The following is a 23,336-nucleotide window of genomic DNA, read 5'->3' as shown; positions in this document are numbered from 1 at the left end:
ATATTGAAGACGCTCATCGTAGTTTGGGTTTTTAGACTTTCCCTTTGTGATGGTCAAATGCATGGTCGGACATCTGCACAAATCCTTGCCAGGCGTCACTTACATTGATTTTCTCACCCTATTTAAATTGTGCTTTAGAAATTCTTGTTGTAACGAGACAGGGACGAAAAAAAAGTTCTATGGGTGGGGCTGGGTTGCCTGTTTGAATTTTCACCCATTGGCAAATATTTGCATGACCACATGTAATACATGCAGGTCAAAGGTCATTGTCTTTCCAATAACTAAAGAACCCTGAACCTTTGCTAAAGCTAACCTCAAGCAGGCCTATAGACCGTTCCAATATATTATTCTTTTGTCTTTGTGCTAATCATCCTCACTGGCCTCATTAGCATGCACAATTTTGCTCCAAAGTAAGGCTAGTGAGGACATAGAAAAAATGATATTTTTTTGGCTGCCATTTACGAATACAGTCTATTGCTGGGGTTGTAAAGAACAATGGCTAATTTGAAATGGGTTTGGATATTGTTCTTTCATACAGGTTTATTACCGTTAATGTCAGTAGAGTCAGTTTTGAAGTGTATAATTTCGAAAATGGGTTAGGACTGTAGTCTTAAGTAATATCAGTGAGGTTGGTAAATGTGTAATGTAATTTATTGATGCATTCTTAAGTGAATATGCCTCAAAACCTAATTAGGAAAGTTGAATCACGTTAGGGTTAGAATTAAGGTCATTTGCTATGATTTTGCCCTAAGGAATTTGACCCTAGACCCTCATCAAGCAAGCTCCAGTAGAAATAAGGAATTGGCCGAAATGATTAAAGGTCAATGGATAAGTTATGGATTTGATGTAAAGTTAGTGCGATACAATGTTCTCCTATCTTTCCCAGAGAAAGGGAAGATAAATGGAGCATCTCTTTTGGATGCCAATGGAACTGTCAAGTTTAAAACAGCAAACCATGAAAGCAATGGAACATTGGAACCATCAGAAAGATCACCAGATGTATTGCCACCATTTAGTGCTTTCTCACCCACTGGAAAAGCAAAAGTGGGTTCAACTTTGTTCTGTTTCAGTTTTCTTATCAACAAAATAATGTGGTGTGTTTTCAACTTATCTGCAATACTGTGTACAATGGTGTTCCAAAATTACTATCTTATTCTGTAAATCAAACAAGGAGAAGAGTTGCCATTGCAAAAGGTTGCCTCAATAAAAAAAGCCAACTGGACTTTCATGTGGGAGCTTGCATGTTTGCACCCTGGCTGGACCATTGGGTCTTAAAAAAACAAAGAGAAAGCCGAGAAGAACTTGCTGACTTTGTAATGTCATGTACAAATAGAAAGGAAAAAATGGAAAGGAAAGGAACTTAATTCAAGTGTCTAGTTGTTCTATATATAGTGCTGGAGCACGAATTGAGGACACTGTAAACTGATTAACAAATAAGTTACGCAAATCAAGTCAAATGTTGGTTTTTGAGGAAAGGGGAGACTGGAGTACCCGGAGAAAACCTCTCAGCACAGAGTAGAGAACCAACAAACTCAACCCACATATGACACTAAGTCTGGGAATTGAATGCAGGCCACATTGGTGGGAGGCGAGTGCTCTCACCACTGCGTCCTCCCTGTACCCCTAAGGTTTTTGGTTTTTAACTTTTCTATGTTTAAGACTCTAAAGTGTTGACCCTGTATCAAAACCTTTTTTCTCGGTGACTTCAAAGAATCCACATATCATTTGCAAAGAGTGGAGAAATATATTTTGCAGTGTTGTACTCTGTCCTAATCTCTCAGCTTGATATGTTAAAAAAGAGGATTAGGGTTAGGGTTATGCAGGTCTTAGCATCATCCTCTATCCGCTGTTATTAAACAGACTAGAAGCAGACTAGACATTTAACAGCATCGAGTGTTTAGCTTCATTATTTTTTCTTTCTGTAGGGTGACTTGATTTACGTTAACTATGGAAGACCCAGAGATTTTAAGCTGCTGTTTGACAAAGGAATAAATTGTTCGGGAAAGATTGTCATTGCAAGATATGGACATGTCTTCAGGGGAGACAAAGTACACAAAATTTTTGTTTCATACATTAACTTAGTGTGTTTTACTGTCCCCTACCCTACACTGTAAATGCCCTTAACATACTTTAATAGCATTTGAAAACTTCCTTGCTTAGCATCTGAACTGAAAGAAAAGGAGATAGGGTAGCTATTGTTATCAAAATGAATTGGAGTTCCATACTTTTGCTTTCGAATTGTATTCATGACTAGTTCTCAAGTAGTTCTTTCCGACTTCAGGCATTTGAAATGACCACTCAAAATAAGTTAGTGGAACACTGAGTTGTTGTGTCCTAAAATAACATAATTTGAAGAAGAAGTGGAAAAACATACTGCATGCAGAGTAGTGTTTTTTAATAAGGTAATTAAGGTCCTAATACTTACATGTACCCAAACTTAAGCTGATTTTAGGTCCTGTGGTTAAACTGATTGTATCTTTGCAAATTAAAGTAGAATAGGTTCACACTTGCATGACCTCATAGCCCTTTTTTTTTTTTTTAAGTGACTAATGCACAGAAGTGTGGGGCCAAAGCCATACTTATATATAATGACCCCCATGATTATGCACCTGTCCCAGATGAAGACCTTTACCCTCATGGGTGGTGGCTACCTCGGACAGGAGTCCAGCGTGGCTCAATTCTTGTAGGCACTGGTGACCCCTTGACACCAAGGTACCCAGCTAAAGGTAAGGTAAAATGTGTTTGATAATGCTAGATATCTGTTGCATGCAAAATATTTCTTGGCTGTCAATATTGTTTTCAACTTACTGGACTAGCAGCTTTTTGGGGCATCACAGAGTGCTTTTCTCAGAATAACGTGATGTCCAAAATAATGGCTGGCTTGGAGATTACTTTTTCTCATGAGTACTCAGCAGCTTGGTTCTCTACTCAATCAATTAATTATGGTTAGGGTTTGCGTTTTAAGGGCCCACTGACGTATTTTTTGGGGTGCGTTGCTAAGGATGTAATGGTTAAGTAATTTGAGAGAATTTGGCATTATTTTGGTCAGTTTCCAACTTTTGTAAGCCAATGACCCTAAATATGACGTCATCATACCACGCCCATGGTCACGTGACCAATAAAAGAAAACTCTAAATTTGTCTCCGTGCTATGCAATTTGGGTATTTAATCGATGGTTTGATAATTTGTATTCGTTTTTGCATCCAGCCAAGCATGGTTTTCTTTTTATTTTGAAAAATGTTCTTTTTAAAGACATAAACGATACTGAAATGCCCATAACTTTTTCAAAAAAGATGATTTTAAAAAATCAATGCTTAGCTATATTCTGTATTTGGGGGTGAAACGTGCCATATAAAAAATAATTAATTCAATTTAAAACCGCCGAAAATTTAGCTTTTTTCTCAAACCGGAAGTCAGTTTGTTTACGCATGCGCATTTGATCTGAGAACGAGCGCGAGGAAGGGCGAGGAAAAACGTTCGATGGAAACAACAGTTTGTGCGGTGACTTTTGCTTGTGAGTGGGTTTTCTTGTTAGCTCATGATATGATGACGTCAGTTACCAGAAGTAACATTTCACTTCCTTAGCAACGTGCGAAAAATCCGTCTGTGGGCCCTTAAGTGCTTCATGATTTTTTGTTCATTTAACTGGTTGATCTGATTGATCAAGTTGTTTTGAGAGTAGTTGGTGGTAACAATAACATGGTCTTGTGTCTTCATACCAACCCTGCTTTTAACAATTTTCTTATGGTTTGTACAAAGATGGTGTACACAGAAAAAGCTCTGCAGAAATAAAGATGCCCTATATTCCTGCACATCCAATTTCAGCAAACGATGCGAAGCAGTTTCTAAGGTATTATCTAAATTTCACTATAATGGCATGATGATATTTATGAAGGGCTTTGGCTTGATATTGATTATGCATTCCAGGGAATCTTGTTGCTCTAATTTAACTTTTGATATCTATGTCTTTAGCTTCAGTTTCCTCATTTGCAAATTTACTCACCAGGGTTAGTCAAATCATGTAGCTTCCCACCATTTGATCACATCTTTGCATCTGTGTACAGCAAGCTGGTATACATCCCCATTAATTTCCCCATTGAACTCAACTCTACACATAAGTTCAACCTTTCTCGTTGAAGCAGACAGCACTTATAAATATAAATGTTACCAGGTCCTAGTGTTGGTATCAACTCACCGGAGGTTTGATTGTTTTATTTCACTCTTGAATCTACTAAAAAGCTTCTATCTGAATATATTCACCTTATATGCTCTCATAATCAACAGTCGACTAGGTGGTATTGAAGCCCCTGATGAGTGGCAAGGTGGGCTAAACATCACATATCGCCTTGGTCCAGGTTTTATCACAGAATTTAAAGACTGGTAAGATCTTGTTATACACTTTATTTTCTTATTGTTTTTACAAGTTATGATCTCAGATTAATTTTTTAGGTGGAGAATAATTTAACATTAAAGATTTTATTGCCCTTTCATTGCATAAATTTACATATTGGGGTTTTTTTAGGAGTAACCACTTTTGATTAAAGGAAGGCAAAAAGCAATGTCTTTTATCTGGCAATTACTTTCAAACAGTTTGTGTCATTGTTTTCATTTATTTGTTGGGTAATTAACGTCACTGTTGACGAAAGTGTAATGCAGTGCGATAACTTTGTGGCAAAGGTTGTAATGGGTAGTTTTTACTCAACTCATCAGCCTCGAAGGCCCAATATTTGTTTTTTAACAAACTACTGGTATGTCTACAAAAATTAACTCAGCCCCAGTTTTTCAAAAGGTGGATAACACAATCCACCAGATAAATCACTATCCATTGGATAGCGCAATTGGTTTTGCTGTTAGTGATTTATCCGGGAGATAGCGCTATCCATTATTTGAACAACTGGAGCCAGGTTTACAGTTCCATTAACCAAAAGGTGCTTGGCAACATTATCATAATTCCAAAATGGAAAAAATACCTTTGATGGCACTCAGCAGCAATTTAATCACTCATTAATGTTAATGTCCCCATTAACCCTTTGACGTCCAAGCCGGCCTAAACCGGCCAGACTTTACTCTGTCTAACGCCAGACAATTTTACTCCTCAATGGGGAACCCCTGGGAGTTGATGGGCTAAAGGAAAACCTCCTTATATTTACAGGAAAGTTGAAGTGGAAACAAATAACAATCACACAAGGCGAGACATTTACAATGTTATTGCAGTTTTGAAAGGTTCTGTCGAACCAGGTGGGTTGGAATGTCTGTGTCTCTCTATGTTTTTATGCAATGGGTTTCCTGTGTAACCCTAACCCTAACCATTCATTTATGTGTTTCATCAGATTACCATTTCTGTGTCCTTTGATACATGCAAACAAATTGCAATATTTTAGGTTTGGTTTTTTGTTATGTAATCAGGAGTAGTTGGAATTTTAGAACCCACAATATTGTAGAAAATTTTCTTGTACTGTCCAAACACTCCAGTAAGTCAATTAACAGGCAAAAGTATCAAGCAAATAATCAACCGGCACATCCATAGCACTACAATATACATTATACATGGCAATAATATTGCATCAGGGAGACTAATGTGGCTGTGTTGTAGGAGACTCGCATACGCTGAATTTCACTCACCAGAGCCATGATCATTACTATGGCAATACGTATACATGCAGCGGTGCTATTGCAATGACATCAGCAAAACAATGGGGAAGATATCTGTTTACAAACGTTGCTTTTGTTATTCAAATTTGCTAACCACAGGAAAAAAAGACATTTTGTTTTGACAGCCAATGAGGCTGTAGGTGACGTCAACGATATCTTCCCTATAGACTTTCTAAGGACTATAAACCATGAGCACTTTCTGCCAACCCCTGTCCTTAAAATAATATGAGGCAGTAAAGAACTCTCTATTCACAAAGGGCACAAAAGTTATTACTGCTGTTCGTATGGGCTGTCCTATTGGTTAGATATCTCAAAGGATTGTCCAAAGGGAAAATGTTTTGCATTAAAATATGTTCAGCGACAAATAGGTTTGCTGTTTTACTGAGTGGCCAAGAGGTATAAACCATTCTGAAATATGTCTTATCAAAACTGAGAAGTATCAATGTGGCAGATTCCCTCGAGATTCAGCAATGCAAATTAAGAGCTAATGCTCGTTTGAAGTGTTAGATGTTGAGGAAACAAGAGACGCTTAACATAATAAAATAGGACACTGTGAACTGAAATCAACAAATTAACACAATTCAAATCAAATGTTGGTTTTTGAGGAGCAGAGAAAACCAGAGTACCCGGAGAAAAACCTCTTGTTGCAGAGCACAGAACCAACAAACTCAACCCGACAGACATGACGCCAAGTAGGTAGGCCTCCGTCAGTCGTAGGCGACTATGGATTTTGTGCCGGTCATTTTGCCTCAGGGACAGCGCCGGCTGTGACTGATGAGTCCAATGTGGGAGTGGCAATCTCGGCCACATTTCTTGCAGGTGTGGCTAGTCACAGAGAACACAGCGCCATTTGTTGCAGTCAGCTGCTGCGTCTTCCCAGCTCTCTATGTTGATGTCCAGGGCTTTCATGTCACGCTTGCAGACATCTTTGTAGCGCAGCTGGGGGCGGCCAACAGTTCTCTTGCCGGAGGCAAGTTTGCCATAGAGGATGTCCTTTGGGATGTGCCCATCCTCCATCCGGCGCACGTGGCCGAGCCATCGCAACCTGCCTGGTCTGAGCAGCGTGAACATGGTGGTAAGACCAGCGGGCTCGAGGACCTGAGCTCTGGGCACCTTGTCACTCCAATGGATGCCGAGGATGCGATGCAGGCAGCGCATGTGGAAGCTGTTCAGTTTGCGCTCCTGTTTGTAGTATGTTGGCCATGCCTCGCTGCCGTAGAGGAGAGTGCTGATGATGCAGGCATTGTACACTGCCATCTTTGTTGGAATTGTCAGCTTTGGGTTCTCCCAGACGCGGGTGTTGAGGCATCCTAGGGTTGTGGCAGCCTTGCCGATGGGCTTGCTGATCTCAGCATTCAGGGACAGGTTGTCGCTGATGGTGGATCCCAGGTATGTGAATTGGTGTACGACTTCAAGTTGGTAGTCGTTGATGTAGATGGCTGGTGGAGTGTCCACATCCTGACTCAGCACATTGGTTTTTTTCAGGCTGATGGTCAGTTCGAAGTCTTTGCAGGCCTGGGAGAACCTGTCCATGAGGCACTGGAGTTTTTGCTCAGTGTGCGAGGTGACTGCGGCATCATCAGCAAAGAGCATGTCTCATGCACTTCAGTTGAGCCAGGTTGAAAAGTCGACAGTCAGATCTGGAGCGTAGGTACACACCTTCTGTTGCGGTTCCAAAAGCATGCTTTAGGAGTAGGGCAAAGAAGGTGCCAAAGAGGATGGGAGCAAGGACGCATCCTTGCTTTACTTTGCTCTTGATGTCAAAGGGGTTGGACATGCTGCCCTCGCACTGGATGGTTGCCTTCATGTCATCATGGAAGGATCTGATGAGCCTGTAGAGTTTTGGGGGGCAACCAATCTTTGGGAGGATGTTGAAGAACCCTTCCCTGCTGACCAGGTCGAAGGCCTTGGTCAAGTCTATGAAGGCTATGTAGAGGGGCTTGTGTTGTTCTCTGCATTTCTCCTGAAGTTGACGTAGGGAGAATATCATGTCCACTGTGGAGCGTTTGGCTCGGAAGCCACACTGAGACTCAGGGTAGACACGCTCAGCAATTTTCTGGAGGCGCACAAGCACGACGCGGGCATAGAGTTTCCCAACGACTCTCAGGAAGGAGATGCCTCTGTAGTTCTTACAGTCGCTCCTGTCACCCTTATTCTTGTAGAGGGTGACGATTTTGGCATCTCTCATTTCTTGCGGCATGGCTCCTTCTCTCCGACAATGGCAAAGAACATCGTGAGGAGGCTGCAGTAGGGTGTCTTTACAGCACTTGATGAGGTCTGGGGGGATGCCATCCGTACCAGGTGCTTTGCCGTAGGCCAAGCTTTTGATTGCTTTGCTGAGTTTGGCAAGTGTTGGTTCAGCATCTAGTTCCTCCATGATGGGCAGAGGTTCGATGGCATCAAGGGCTGAAGCAACGACTGTGTTTTCTCTGGAGTAGAGCTCTGAGTAGTGCTCCACCCACCTGTCCATTTGCTTGCCCTTGGCAGTAATCACTTCCCCGCTGGTGGTCTTGAGGGGGCTGTTTTGCCCTGTGTTGGACCAAGAGTTGGCTTGAAACCCTCGTACATTCCTCTGATGTTACCCCAGGCAGCTGCAGACTGGATGGAGTCGCTGAGCTGTTGCCAGTATTCGTCGGCACAATCCCTTGCAGTCTGTTGCATTTTGCTTCTAGCGGCTCTGAATCCTAGGAGGGACTTCTCTCAAGGGCAGCACGCTTTGCATCAATGACGGGGATCATCTTGCTGGACTTAGCAACGAACCAGTTATTGTGTTTGGAGATCTTCTTCCCGAAGGTTGAAAAGGCTGTTTTCTGACTGCCCTCTCTGAGGTGGTCCCACTTTTTGGATGCAGAGCAATGCTGATGTTCTTCAGACAGAGCATCTTGGAGGGACTTGGCAAATTCTTCTATTTTCTCTGGGAGCCACATGCTGGTGGTATCGATGCGGGGTTTCCCTTTCTGCTTGGAGCTTTGGAGTATTTTGGGTTGTAGCCTGATCTTGCAGCAGAATAGAGAGTGGTCAGTGTCCCCGTCTGCGCTGTGGTAGGTGCGAGTGAGCAGCGTGAACTTGAGGTTGGTACGACGGATCAAGATCATGTCCAGTTGATGCCAATACTTTGAGCGGGAATGACGCCAAGACACCTTGTGTTGTGGCTTCGTTTGGAAGTAGGAGTTGGTCACGCAGAGGCCATGGTAGGAGCAGAACTCGAGCAGGCGCTGCCCGTTATCGTTGATCTTGCCGAGTGGCCAAGAGGTATAAACCATTTTGAATTGCTCGTTTAAATTGTTAGATGTCGAGGAAACAAGAGACGCCTAACGTAAAATAACTGAAATCAACAAATTAACACAAATCAAATCAATTGTTGGTTTTTGAGGAGCGGAGAAAACCGGAGTACCGGAGAAAAACCTCTCGGTGCAGAGCACAGAACCACAACACAACAAATCGGCCAAACGGGAAAATGTTTGGTCTCCCAACATTGTTTTAATACCGTTATATGCTTTCTCGCAAAACATTTACCGTTTGAACAGGCCTTGATGTATGATAGGAGTATAACGTCTCATTGGGTTAATACGGGGTGCAAAATGTTAAGCACACGTAAAACCGAGGCAATGGGCAAATTACTGTCGAGGACCCAAATCCGTTTTATTTGGCAATAATCGCAACACATACGTTCTGACCTTAGCCTCGGACTTTTGTGTCTCCTAGATAAGTTGGTTTTACTGGGTAATCACCGCGATGCTTGGGTGTTTGGTGGCATTGATCCATCCAGTGGAACAGCATGCTTGATGGAAATCTCCAAGGCTCTTGGAATAAAGTACAAACAAGGTAAAATTCCAAACAAACTAGGCCAGGGAAAAAAGACTTAAAGTTTAATATTGGTACTTCCGTCGACTACTGTCTGCTTGCGCTAATCTGTGATGCATTGCTCATGTCACATCCACGAAGTGGAAATATTGAAATCTGTACGCCTTTAGAGTTTTTTCAGGTGTAACCGTTCTCAGTGTCAAGTGTGATATTTACTCCAGTTTTGAATACCTCTTCACGCACGATGGACATATATCACTTTATCTGTTCAGACGGCGGTGGTATTTCAACTCTACAATGTTGCATGTTCGGGCCAGGCCATCCTTAGGCAATTATAAAACTAAAGCTGAGAAGTTTGGAACGTTTTAAAAGTCGCCCCACGTTGGCAGAGTGATGATATATATCTTGGGCCAGCATCTGAACTGACCTTATGCTGTTACAATGTGTATTATCTTGTAACCTTTGTTCCATGGCATCCTGCAAAATTTGCACTTACACGCGAGGTATGTTTGTTGTTTTGAGGGTGGAGACCCAGGCGATCTATTGTCCTTTGTAGCTGGGGAGGTGAAGAATATGGGCTGCTTGGAGCAACAGAGTGGGTGGAGGTCTGTAAATATGAAAGTCTTTTCAATGTAGTTCGCTCGCGGATGTTTAACTTGGAATTTTCTTTATGTATCAAATTTTCACTGGCATTTTTTAAACAAAGTAGAAGAAAAGAAAAAAAGTCACAATTCAAAAAACAGCTGATTAGAAAACACGAAACTGAAAGGAAAAGCACGGAGCAAAGCGTATCAAACTTCAGCTGTGGTGGTGGCACTTTTTAATAATGTGCTACCCATTCAGAAGCAGTAGGCACCAAATACATTCAGACGTCAGCATGCGGAAAAGCGCACATTCTTATTTAATTGGCTGAGTGCAGCAGACGGTTATCACTTAAGTTAACACCTAACTGAGTGTGCTTGAAACCCATGGACATGTTTTCCCGCATTTACCGAAGGCTACATGTTGTTTTAACCGGCTCATAAGATACTTTTTATGCGTTGTGCATGCAATTTCTTTGAATTGATAACCATTTTAAATGGAATTTCTCTTTTTCTTTTCGTTGATCTGCCAAACGTTACCATACGACAGTCTTAAAGTAGGGTCTTTGTAAGTTTACCGGCTACACTTGATGTGATGAGCAATGTGATTCTTTTGTCAGGACAACATTCATTTGTTATATCAACGAGCAGTAGCTTATATTAATGTTGACTCTCCGATAAGAGGTACGGTGAAAATGACATTGTACTTTTAATAAAGAATTTTCTTTATTTTATTAAGCCTGGTTTTCACTTGCGACGCAAGTACAATTGCAAGTATAAGAGCGTTTGTTTTACCGTGAAAACGGGGTTGACGCAAGCACAAGACTAATTTATTTTTTCCTTTTCCTTCTGCTTGCGCTTATGCTTGCGTGGTGTCAAAAAAAATGCAGCATAAGCACATTTCTTGGTTTTCACTCACGTGATCAACAGCCATGTTTTTCAACGAAACCAAAGGAAGACGTTAGCATAATAATAGCTTTCAATTCCCGGAGGATTGGATCGAGACACCAACATGGCCACCATTTCATTGTTTGGGGACACCAACATGGCGGCCGTGACGTCATGTGAAATCCAAGAATAATAACATAATAACATTTATTTATTCCCTGCGTCTGAGCACTTGAACAAAATGGCGGTTGCCGCGGTTATGTCGATGTTCGTTTTCACTAGCATAAGCTGCTTATGCTTGTGCTTGCGTCGCTTGTGAAAACCAGGCTTTAAAGTCTAAAGTGCTCCACCAATAGGAGAGAACACATCAAGATCAATGTAAATTTAAAAGTGCCCCTGTAATAAAAAAATCACCTCCTTTTTTTCTTGAGATTTTGAAATTGTCTTTGCTTAACACCTGACTGGCAAAATTTTTAGCTTTGATTTTTAGCTAAAGGCCGTTTACTTTGAGTGTAAGTTTTGGATTTCACGGTCTGCCATTACTCACGTTTGAAAACTGACCGATTGGACTTCAGAGGGTTGGATCCAGGGAAAAGTGACGTCTGAGGCTCACTATCTTAAATTTTCAGCGTATGAATGCAGCTTATTGTATACTTAAATGCAAAACGCGAGTTTAAAAGTCTGAAAGCCCAAAACTCCCGTGCTGCATATTGATTCTGCAGCGTACACACGTATTGCATTCTTAAACTAGTGAACCTTTGACGTCATTTTATCCTCGATCCAGCTCTCTCATGATCTTAAAGTCAGTAATGGCGGACCATTAAATAAGAGAATTCCAGTTAAAATAAACATGTCTTTCTTAAATACAGGCTTAAAACTTGGGTTACTTAGTGTTTAGTTAACATAGTTTTGAAATCCAAAGAAAAATAAGAATTGATCTTTTGGTCACTTTCAAGTGGTTAAATCAAAATGTTGGTCTGATGGAGGACTGGGAAAAAGACCTTCAGTAACGGACACGTAGGTGTAGGGCGAGTGCTATCACCACTGCTCCAACTCGGTTCTCTTTAGTTATATTGTTCTGGAAGATAATTGCACCTTCCTCTCCCACGACTACATATTCTAAAATTGAGGCTTTGATTTAAACGCCATGGTGCTGTTATTTCGAGATACAGGCATCTGTTACGTTTGGTGGCAATCGCTGTAGTATACTTTTACCTCTTACGGAATGTAGAAGGAGCTTGATCGCTTATTTTTACCAACAACTGTCATGATCTTTCGCTTAGAAAATCCTTTTTTTTCGTCCTAGGAAACTACAGTCTCTTTGTTCGAGCGAGTCCTCTTCTTCATCAAGTGCTCTTCAATGCCACCAAACAGGTACTATCATGCTTTGCAGTCGTCATCCTTGTTGTCATCAGCAATATCTTGCAAAATCTTGACTGCACCCGCCATTCCTTTTAATAGCTTGTTAGCAAGCTGCTAGTAATGTGCTGTTACTTATTATCATCTTTCCAGGTGAAAAACCCTGTTAATAGTAGTCAATCAGTGTACGAAAACTGGCTGGAAAAATTTCCGGCAGTCGATGGACAGAATCCAAAGTAAGTTGTAAAGAGGTTGTTAGAGTTGGGAAGATGCCTCCGTTGTCCCCTAATTTTATGTGTTGAAATGAAAGTTAGAAAGATCATCACGGTTAGATTTCCAGCTTAAATAGTTGCAAGTAAGCCTCGAAAAATCCAAGCTTAACCGGGATCATTTCAAACTGCACCGCTGCACCGCTTTACCAACTGAGTGATCAGGTTAAGTCAGCTGGGAAATGTCCATTTGCGAGGTTATGTATTCATGTAAAGATAAAATAATTTAATACCGCTGACATGACCAATCAGCAGATCTAGAGTTAAACAGAGGATCAGCTTAAAGCAACTGAAACCTGAAAAGATAAAAGTCTGTGATAAATCTATGTATAGCTGATATGTTTACGACAGAAAAACAAGTAACTTCACTTAGATAGCCTACGTGTAGCCGTACCCTCGGGGGGAGGGTACGTCTACACGTAGGCTACACTTAGACTACATAAATGGATGGATTTATAAATATGCAGATAACTATTTAAAGCCGACGTTTCGGTGTCCTTGCTTAAGGTCCCTATTAGTCTAGTTGGCACAGAGTCACGCAAGACCTTCAACCTTCCACTTATAAATGCTTCAGTATCTTTGGGTTTAATTTAGCAACATATTTCTATAAAGCGAGGACTTTGATAAAACTCAAGGAGACTTACGTTTACACCAAATTACAAAAATGAGATGCTATGAGTTGATACTTTATAGTTTTTCAGCCATAGAGCCTATTCAATCACGTGATTAGCGGCCAAGTTTTTAGACCGAAACAAAAGAGAAGATTTACGTAAAAATGAATTACTTTGGCATACCCAACCTCGTTACCAGGTTCCTCTCTCTTTCTCCCTTTCTCGTGGGAAGAGGAGAGAGGACCCTGGCATACCGGCATGGCCGCCGTGACGTTCTTTGCGTGTGATATATTTGTAGGATTCCTCCGCTTGGCTCAGGAAGTGACTATTCTCCGTTTTGTCAAAGAGTTGGTGTGCCATCAGCGGACATTAGATACTTATATGACATGGTAGGTACAATTATATAGTGATAATGGAGTTAAGGAGTGTCAAGCTTTCATTTTCTTGACGAAAAGCTCTACGAATCAGTGCAATGGTGTGGGAAGCACACGAACAATAACCTCGTGGCCTGTATTTATTGTGTTGGCTGTTATGTTGATGTTAGGGTTCAGATTTTGCTGAGGCAGCGTGGTCGAGTGGTTAGGATGTTGGGTTTGCATGCGGCTGCTCCGGGTTCAAATCTGCTCCGGGTTCAAATCTCGTTCTAACCGCTGGTTAGGATTTGTTTCCGGTTGTTCCGGATTCAACTCTACCACGCTTTGTAAATAGCCAACTGGTTGCCTCCTACCAGTTGGGGTTCTTAATAACGTTTCTCTTAACTTTGAATTGTTTCTTTCACATTGTGAAAAGTGGGGTGCCTGTAAACTAGCTTGATAGCTAAGTGCACTTCCACTATAAACAAAGCATTTACATTTTTTTTTTACATTTTGTTCAGATTCGTTTCGAACCAGAGCGCATTCATAATGCAAGTGGACCAAATCGAACAAAGAAAAACACCAAGGGACGGGGTGGAGAGAGTTGTCTTTGAAGCAGACATCGCCAAAACTGCGTACTCGTGTGATAATAGATGGTTACACTGGTCGTTAAAGGATTTGTTGAAACTTTTGTTTTTCAGCTCAAGTTTCATAACATCACATCGTATCCAACATATCACAGCATTTATGACACATTTGCTTACGTCAAGAGATTTGTGGACCCTCACTTTACCACTCATTTGGCCATTGCGCAGGTCTGGGCCAGCACTGCTTTTCTCTTGGCTGAAACACCAGTCCTGCCCATCAACTGCTCGGACTATGCGGCCGCGCTTAATAAAGGTGCACTAGATATAAAGAAAAAGTATGAAGGCGATCTGACAGAGAAAGGAATTTCCCTCGGTAAGTGCCAGCGATCTTAACAACTTGTCGTGGCCAGGAAAGAAATAACATATGTAGATGTTACCCTTGTTGTTCTCAGTCCCGCACAGCAACTTCCAGTCCGAGGGGAAGCCAATTCAACATCTCTGACTCATTGGTTTGTTAAGCAGTTTCATGCTCGACTTTTGGGAATATTGATGAATAATTGAGGCTGGTCTTTCATATACCGGATCGGAAATAATCAATGTTCCCAAAACAAAAGAACAAAGCGAACATAATACTACTTAATTAGCAGGGCCTAAAAACAATGGTTTTTTTATGTCCTCCGCCATTTTAGTCCGGTATATGAAAGTCTACCCATAAATAGGCAGACTGAATTCAGCATCTTGAATACTTTTTTAATTATATATTCAATTACTGACTGGATACTTGATGAATAACTGATGTCGAATTGCGCAACCAAAGCTTTTGCACCAACGTGACTGTTCATGCAGGTGTCAGTGTGCGATGTGGCGTTTTTTTTTTTTCATGTTTTTGAGACATGTTTCAATTTTTTCAAGTATGGCTTCCCGTAAGATTAAAAAAATAACAGCTTTGAGAACTTAATTTCAGAATACCTGGACAAAGCAATACAGATGTTTCAAGAAGGCGTCAACACCATGCAGTCACTTATTAATAATGTAAACATTACAGAGTAAGTACAGTTTTCATCGCGGAACGAGATGCTGACTTTGCCTTTGTTAACTCCAAACATAACAGAATTTAAGTGCTTTAAATATAATATTTGGTTTCCTAAGCAAGGAGTCTAAATTAATCGATCATATAATTCTTCTTACTTTAACCAAGCTATCTACAAGTACGAAAGTTCTAAGATAAAGATTGTTTTTCGCTACTAATAGCTCAATTAAGAAGTGTATATCAGCTACAGTTATTCGTAGCCAAAAGCTAATGAAATCAAGTGGAAAGCGTTGCTGCCTTTTCTGTTAAAGTGCCACTGTGACCAAAAAATCAATTGTCATTTTTCGTTGGATTTCAAAACTATGTTGACTAAACACTAAGCGACCAAAGTTTTAAACCTTGATTTCAAAGACACCAGTTTACTTTAACTGGAATTTTCCTGTTTAATGGTCCGCCATTACTAACTTTGAGATCTTGAGAGAGCTAGATCGAGGCTCACTACTGTTTACGCCGCAGAATTAATAAGCAGCACGGGAGTTTTGGGCTTTCAACTTTTAAACTCACGTTTTGTATACAGTGTATAATAAGCTGCATTCAAAGGCTGAAATTTAAGCTGGTGAGCCTTTGACGTCACTTTTCCCTGGATCCAACCCTCTGAGTGAGGTCCAATCGGTCAGGTCTGAATGTGAACAATGGCGGAACGTAAAATTCAAAACTTACACTCAAAGTAAACGACTTTTGGATAAAAATGAAAACACAAAATTTTGCCAGTCAGGTGTTAAGCAAACACACTTTCAAAATCTGAAGAAAATAAGGAAGTAATTTTTAATATCACAGGGGCACTTTAAATTAATTATTGCTTTCTACGTATTTTCTTTGTATCATACCTTTTTTGTTGTATTTTTTTATGTAAATGGTGTTGTAATGAATGAAGTGACAGAGTGTAATACAGTTTGAAGTATAAGAACTCTTGACATTAACCTTTGAATTAAAACTGAAAGCTTACTGATGAGCACTAATTGTTGTGAATGTGCATCAAGTCAAAATAGTCCAGGAAAAAGATATTACAAAATCACACTAACTTTCAGGAGCAAGCGTTGGCGCAGTGGTGAGAGCACTCCCTTTTCACCATATTTTTCGGTCTCCTGGTAGACCGACGGTTAAATGTAAGTGTTTTTTTTTTTCATCTAGTCCATGGGCCCTCTCCTTTATCAATGACCGTTTAACAGGCCTGGAAAAGAACTTTCTGAACACCGCTGGTCTACCAGGAAGACCTCTCTACTGGTGAGTATCATCTAAGTAATGAACTACTGTGTACATACCTTCATTTTTCTTCGTCTTTCAGGGATCTCTCGGACCTACTCTTGCATCTTATTGAGCAGAGTACTACAGTTTCTTGGGAGCACTAACTATCCGACTTAACCGCGATTTATATGATTGTACCTTCATACTCGTTACTTCAGTGTCTTTTTTATCCTTGCGTCACCTGAGGTCTTCGTATTGATGCACGAACCATTACAGACTTTATCCAGAATTTATCCATGAAAATTGCAGACGTGCAATCTTTAAATCGAAATCCTTGGCCTCTTGATTGAAGAAGATGTTAAACAGAAACATTAATCTTTGCCCTGGAAACAATAGAGATGCGTCTATTAGCCAGGCCCCAGTAGTTGAAAGGCCGGATAACTTTATCCGGTGGATAAGTCACTATATCCAAGAGAGATTTAGGTATTCGCTCGCGTATTCCGTGAATATGCATACTTCCAGTACATCTAGTAAGTAAAGCCCGCGGTCTACGAAAACCTTGGCCCGCAACATTTTAAACGTGGAGTATGATTTACTATCTGGATAGCGAAAAAAAAAAGTTTGATAACCGTACCTGTAAAGCCCTGGCCAAACGGGAAATGTTTGACAACCAAACATCATCAAAGATTGTTTGGTGATCAAACATTTTACCGTTAGGCCACCTTGTTTGATGATGTTTGATGGTGTTTGATGATGTTTGATGGTGTTTGAACTCCATCAAACAACATTAAACATTTCTTTTGTTCTCATGTTTGTTTGGTGATGTTTGGTTCGTTTGGCCTGGTGTATCAAGCATGTTTGGCTCGCGCATGCGAGATGCGTTATCTCATTCGCTTGTATCCACAGATACCGCGTTTTGTTTACACGTGAGTTTCAGCTGATTAGAGATCTTTAGCAACGACGATCGTGACGGCAGCGAAAACGTCGTTTCAAAATCTAACTTCTCGTTTTTGTACCTCTTTAGCGATTATTGCAATTTGTTAAACTTAGAAGATGCTGGCGAAATCTTCAGGGACTAAATTATTATGAACGGCGTTAATACAGAAAAGAAAGAACAATTTACCGTCTTGCAATTACGTTCTTTATTAAACCCTAAATTTGATCATTTCATGTTACTGTTGCAGAGGACGGCATGTTGAAATTGTTGTGGTACTCTGGGTAATTTTGTGGCCCACAACTCCTTGCGTTCGGATGTTTGACGATGTTTGAACCGTTTGGCCAGGGCTTCAAACATCAACATGTTTGATTACCAAACAATGTTTGATGATGTTTGGTCGTCAAACATTTCCCGTTTGGCCAAGGCTTAACTATCAAGAAGCGTATAGTTTTTCACAAATAACAGTTCTTGAGTTTTTTATCAACTTGACTTCATCTCAATATGTGAACCACTCCTCTGTTGTTTGCAGGCACTCAATCTTGGCCCCAAGCTTGCACCCCTCATACGCAAGTGCCACATTTCCAGGCCTTCACGATGCGCTATTGGACGCTCTAAATAATGGATCCTGGTCTCTTGTGAGGGAAGAGTTGTCTAATACAATCGTAGCAATAGAGTGGGCAGCTCAGTTTTTAAAGTCAACTGTTTAAAGAATGAGGTTAATAATTTTATCGATTTTTTTATAGAATTTAATTGTATTTAAAATCTTCTACAATTTTGATTTTGTTTTCTCGTTTAAGTGAGATTGTAATGATGATCGTTGTTTAAGAGTTGTTTTTTTATTCCGTAAAGCAATAGACCTTATTCACGATAGCTGCCACGTTGGATTTGCCTTTATCATGCAAACAACACGAGTTCGAGAGGTCATAACGAACATCTTAGCCACACAGATGATTTGTTTCACGTTCATTGAATGTTTATCATCTAAGTAGTAAAATGGAATGATTACACAAGTTACTTCGATGTTTTTTTTAGTGAAAAATGAGAAGTAGAAAGTCAACTGAAACGTCGGAGGCGATCAAAAATATAAAATTATTATAGAAGGTACTTACTTCTAAATTCTAAAATGTACTTTTAGCAATATTAGTTCAATATTTCGACGAGACGATTTTCCGCAATTTGCCTTTGTTCTAATGTTTGCCCCCCAGCATAACACATGGCTAATTTGCATGACAATTTGAAAACCAACATGGCGGCTATCGTGAATAAAGGCTATTAAAGATCTCTATTATTATGTGGATGGAATATAATCCAAAATTTCCGATTTATTAATTCTTATGGTCGTTTATCACAACTGAGCTCAGGCAACACTGCCGTTTTAAGAGATTAAAAGAAAACTCGCTTCGCAGTGATTTCAGTACAGTTCGAATATAGTGTAAATTCATTTGAAGAATTGGAAGGAAGAATAGGAAATTCATCTTCTTTACATCCAGGTTTAGCATGGAGATGACCTTTGAGAAATGAGCTGTAAAAAGTAGCACACTTAGATCGTGCAAAGCCTTTTGAGTCCTTGAGGCATATTTGTATGTTTTGTCGACGTCCTTTTTTAGGCCCTGTCCACACGTATCCGGATTCAAAGTGAATCTGCAATTTTTTCTTTGCCGATTCAAACATATTTACGTCCACCCCTCTACACGTATCCGGATTCAAAGTGAATTTGCCCGTGCACACGTGTCCGGATTCGTTCTAGTATCCAGGACTCCTCCCTTGCTATTGTCAACAGAGCATTCGCTTTCGGGCGTGCGACTGGCGAAAGCATCTCGTTCAGCGGCCATGTTGAATATTTACGCGGTAAAGACTGGATCTGAGTTTGTTATCTCATCGGATCTGAAAGTATCCGGATTTGATCGTCAACACGATTCCAAATTCATTGCGGATTCAAACTTTCCACTCTGGAGAGTGGATTTAAAAAGTGGCGGATTCGCCGGATACGTGTGGATGGTTGGCGAATCCGCAAAGAAAAAGTTGCGGATTCAAAATTATCCGAATAAGTGTCGACGGGGGCCTAAAGCTACTTATAGTTGCTTTTCAAAGGATTTTTAGCGTTTGATTTTATTTATTTATTTATTTAACTTTATTTATACACGGGTAAAACATCAGGACTCAAGTAAATACTAAAATTACATTAATTACATTAAGATACTAATCAACTGCTAATTAAATCTAATAACGAAAATAAAAACAATAACAAAGTGCCTGCTTTTCATGAATTCCATGTTCTCAATTATTAACTTATTCATTATCAAAAAGGAAACCCCTGCAGCCGGATTTAAAAGTGGCAAGAGTTTGTGCTTGCCGCAGTTGGTAGGTAAGCTTTTCCACAGCACCGCACCACCATAGCTGAAACTGTTTTTTTAGAAAATTGGTGCGGGGGAGTGGAGCACCTAGTTTGCCGCCCTCACAATTCCGAAGAGAAGAGGTAGATATTGCACTCCGATCAGTAAACATTGATTTCAGATAATAGTTGCTGTTTTTAATTCTCGTTGAAGATTAAGTTTTTGCTAGCCAAGTCTAACAAAGAGATCATCCTCATGGGCATCATATGAAGAAGAGGTCAAAATACGCGCAGCGCGATTCTGTGGTTTTTGTAATTTAATGGAAAGGCATTTATTGCAATTGCCCCATACGACACTGCAGTAATCGAAATGAGTTTGAACTAAAGCATTATAGATGCATAGGAGCGTTTCAAAGGGAACAAAAGACCTGCTTCGTTTCAAGATGCCAATGCAGGAGGCAATTTTTTTGGAAATATGTTCGATATGCCGTATGTTCCAAGTTAAGTTTTCATCTGTATACAGTACTCCAAGATATTTCGTAAATTCTACTTGTTTTACAGAATTACTGTCGATATTAAAAGACGGGAGTCTATTAAAAGTATTTAACCTTTTCCTTGAACCAATCAACATAAACTCAGTCTTTGACTTATTAAGAGTCAGTTTATTTGGCGTTAACCATTCAGTAATTTTAGCTAGGTCATCGTTCATATTTTCCTCTAGATGCTCAACATCGTTACTGGCTAAGGTCAAATGAGTGTCATCTTCATACATTCTAGGATGTGAGTTAACAAGACAGTTCGGTAGATCATTTATATAGAGTAAAGAGGAGAGGTCCAAGGATTGTACCTTGAGGATTACCGCAAGTTAAAGGTTGGCTATCCGAGAGAGAACCATTTACAAAGCATTTCTGCGTACTATTATCCAAGGAAGATTTAAACCAGTTAGACGAGTTGCTTCCGACACCATAGGCTTTTAATATAGAGTGATCGACGGTGTCAAAAGCTTTTTTCAGATCTAAAAAAATCACTGCATTAACATTACCTTTATCGATATTAAAAGCCCAATTATCTGTGGCCTCTAGTAAGGCAGTAGCAGTGGAGTGAAGTGAACGAAACCCTGACTGATTATAGGAAAATAGATTATTTTCAGTTAAATATTCGTAAAATTGATTGTATACGATTCTCTCAAAGATCTTAGCCAAAACAGGAACTACGGAAATAGGGCGGTAATTATTTAAATCAGAACGTTCTCCCTGTTTAAATAAAGGAATTACTTTTGTGAATTTCCATTCAGTAGGAAAAACACCGAATATAATAAATCTATTGAAAATGGCACAAAGAGAACTTGCGACCAAATCAGCACACTCTCGCAGAAGTCGTGCCGACATTTTATCTAATCCCGGTGCTTTAGATTTACAAACTTTAGATAGTAAAGAAAACACTGTTGAACAGTCAGTGGTTTTGAGTTCGAATCTGTGTTCGGTCTCCTTATAAGATGGAGTGTCTCCATTCTGTTGGACGGCAGTGATAAGTTTTAGTCCAATACTAGAAAAATGATCATTAGCAAACGAAAGTTCCTGCGGACCGCGAATGCTACTGTTATCCAATTTTATCTCTTTTACAGAAGAGCTTTGGAGTTTTCTCGAAGTAAGTTCATTCATAATTCGCCTTAGACTTCAACCTAACCCTAACCTTGGCGAATTATTAGGGTTAGGGTTAGGTTTGAACTTACTTGGAGAAAACTGGCGTTGGGAGCTGGTCATTTGTGGATTCAAGTGTTCCCTAACTGCAATTCAATTAGCCTGTTCCAGGCGCTCAGATAGTCGAGAAAACGAAAAGAACTGCGTGTGAAAAGCGAGTGGGGGCTTGACACGCAGTTCTTTTCGTTTTCTCGACTATCTCAGAGCCTGGAACAGGCTACAATTCAATATATGATTCATTTCTTATATAATTTCTTTCGTTAATACCTAATTAGCAAGGCCTAGTCGGAATAACAATGGTTCTTTCGTCCACGGCCATTTTAGTCCGCTATATGAAAGCCTACCCCAGCAGTTTGAGCGTTTCAAATACATTAGGAGATGTGTTCATACACATGTATTTTATCTCATGAGCGAAAAGTAAGCGCTTTTATCGCTAAGTGAATTCCAGATGTTCGACCGCCATACTGGTGTACAAGGGTGGTGCACCAACATGGCGGTTCCATACAAAACTCAACAGACCTGAGAATTGGTGAGGTGATGTGAATTTGTCTCCTTCAGCATTTCAAGGTTTTGGCTTATTTCATCGAACGGTTTCGATTTTATTTTTTTGTTGCGTGACAGTGAAAACGATCTTTATTTGTTGGTTTGTAGGCAATTGGGGTTTGGCTCTGTAAAGCAAAGATGGAGTCGATGTCTCTTTTGTCACTAATGTGCGGACTAAAGTCTTATTGGCAGAAAAGACAAAAGTTTGTTTTGTTCCAGTGCTTAGCACATTTAAATCACAAAAACATTTTTCTTTGGTTTATTCTTACACGAAGTAAAGCTCCATTTTCGGCCACGTGTTTACTCGCTGTCACTGCATTCGGTGGTACATTCACTGTTAAAATTCTTTGAAGTCACTGTTGTTTGAAGTCGCATTAAATAACGTTTGATCATTTAGCAAAACATTTACCTGTTGACACTACTGCTTTAACTTTGCCGCACGCATTATTACAGGAACCAGGAAATTTGATCACATAACCCCCGTATTAAGAGATCTACGTTGATTTCCAGTTAAACAAAAGCTGTTTTTCCGTCATGGCGTTTTCCGTCATGTTTTGCTGTCATGGCATTTAAATGCATGACTGGTCAAGCTCCACATTATCTGAGCGATCAATTTACGACAAGAATTGCGGTCACCGGGCGTGTGACTCGAAGTTGCCAACTATTAAACATCCCCTTGTATAAGACGAGTACCGGGCTGAGAACATTTTATTACCGTATGGTCCACATTTGGAACAATCTAGATAATTCTCTTTAAACTGCAAAATCGATTTCTACTTTTAAATTTCACCTGAAAAATAAATTGATTATTGACTTTTTAAATAGTACGTTATGACAGTATTTTAGTATCTTATTAGTATTTCTTTTATTACAATTTTAAATTAAGTATGTTGTGATAATATTTATTATATAACTAATTCTTAATAGTCATGTTTATATTGTTAATCGCATTGTCACTGAAAAGCCACACCTGGGGAGTGTCAATAACGTATTGTATTGTATTGTATTAGAGGTACTAATCACAAAGAATTCGTATTTTTAGCCCTTTTGTTCATCAGTTGTTTACATTGGCTACTGTTCTTGACTTACAAATCTGCAGCCACTAAATAAAATTTGTTTGAAATTATAAATATGCGTATTCTTCAATTTATTTTCTCGATTAGGCATACGTCATCGAGCACCACTGCCCACGCCTGTAAATTTGCTCTTATTCAATAAATTTCTTACCCATTGCCGGTTAGGACGCCATAGGCTCAATTAAACAGCCGTTTTGTGCGCCTGCGTTCCTCCGCGCACAAAACGACTGGATCACTGGTCCAGCCAATTGTATTTCCCACCAGTCAGAAAGTCGCCTGCCAGCCAAGTACAAAATACAATTGGCTGAATACAAAATACAATTGCGATGGGTGCTACGTCACGGACAAATAACGCGGACCAGTGATCCA

The 23,336-nt window shown here is 40.0% G+C and overlaps 2 protein-coding genes and 1 pseudogene across 2 annotated transcripts in view; 2 read left to right on the top strand and 1 right to left on the bottom strand.

Moving 5' to 3' along the window:
• LOC138048463 (glutamate carboxypeptidase 2-like) overlaps positions 1 to 6,352 on the top strand; it is a 6,774-nt gene extending 422 nt beyond the window's left edge. The window contains exons 2-8 of the mRNA XM_068894649.1: positions 753 to 1,044; positions 1,926 to 1,995; positions 2,544 to 2,726; positions 3,760 to 3,850; positions 4,285 to 4,380; positions 5,153 to 5,238; positions 6,258 to 6,352. Of these exons, the coding sequence (XP_068750750.1) occupies positions 753 to 1,044; positions 1,926 to 1,995; positions 2,544 to 2,726; positions 3,760 to 3,850; positions 4,285 to 4,380; positions 5,153 to 5,238; positions 6,258 to 6,352 (913 nt within the window). The remainder of the gene's footprint in view (positions 1 to 752; positions 1,045 to 1,925; positions 1,996 to 2,543; positions 2,727 to 3,759; positions 3,851 to 4,284; positions 4,381 to 5,152; positions 5,239 to 6,257) is intronic.
• A 2,425-nt stretch (positions 6,353 to 8,777) lies between these two features.
• On the top strand, positions 8,778 to 18,023 carry LOC138048461 (N-acetylated-alpha-linked acidic dipeptidase 2-like). Its single transcript, XM_068894648.1, has 9 exons — positions 8,778 to 8,904; positions 9,358 to 9,477; positions 12,232 to 12,299; positions 12,438 to 12,520; positions 13,463 to 13,553; positions 14,219 to 14,477; positions 15,069 to 15,150; positions 16,326 to 16,418; positions 17,846 to 18,023. The coding sequence occupies exons 1-9, from the start codon at positions 8,778 to 8,780 to the stop codon at positions 18,021 to 18,023; spliced, it is 1,101 nt and encodes a 366-aa protein (XP_068750749.1).
• A 1,582-nt stretch (positions 18,024 to 19,605) lies between these two features.
• Positions 19,606 to 20,279, bottom strand: LOC138049734 (uncharacterized; annotated as a pseudogene).
• Between the last annotated feature and the right edge of the window lie 3,057 nt (positions 20,280 to 23,336).

Source organism: Montipora capricornis, chromosome 5 (genome assembly GCF_036669925.1).
Source record: "Montipora capricornis isolate CH-2021 chromosome 5, ASM3666992v2, whole genome shotgun sequence".
NCBI lineage: Eukaryota > Metazoa > Cnidaria > Anthozoa > Scleractinia > Acroporidae > Montipora > Montipora capricornis.
Note: the sequence above shows the minus strand (reverse complement) of the source record. Positions and strands in the feature narration are given on the sequence as shown.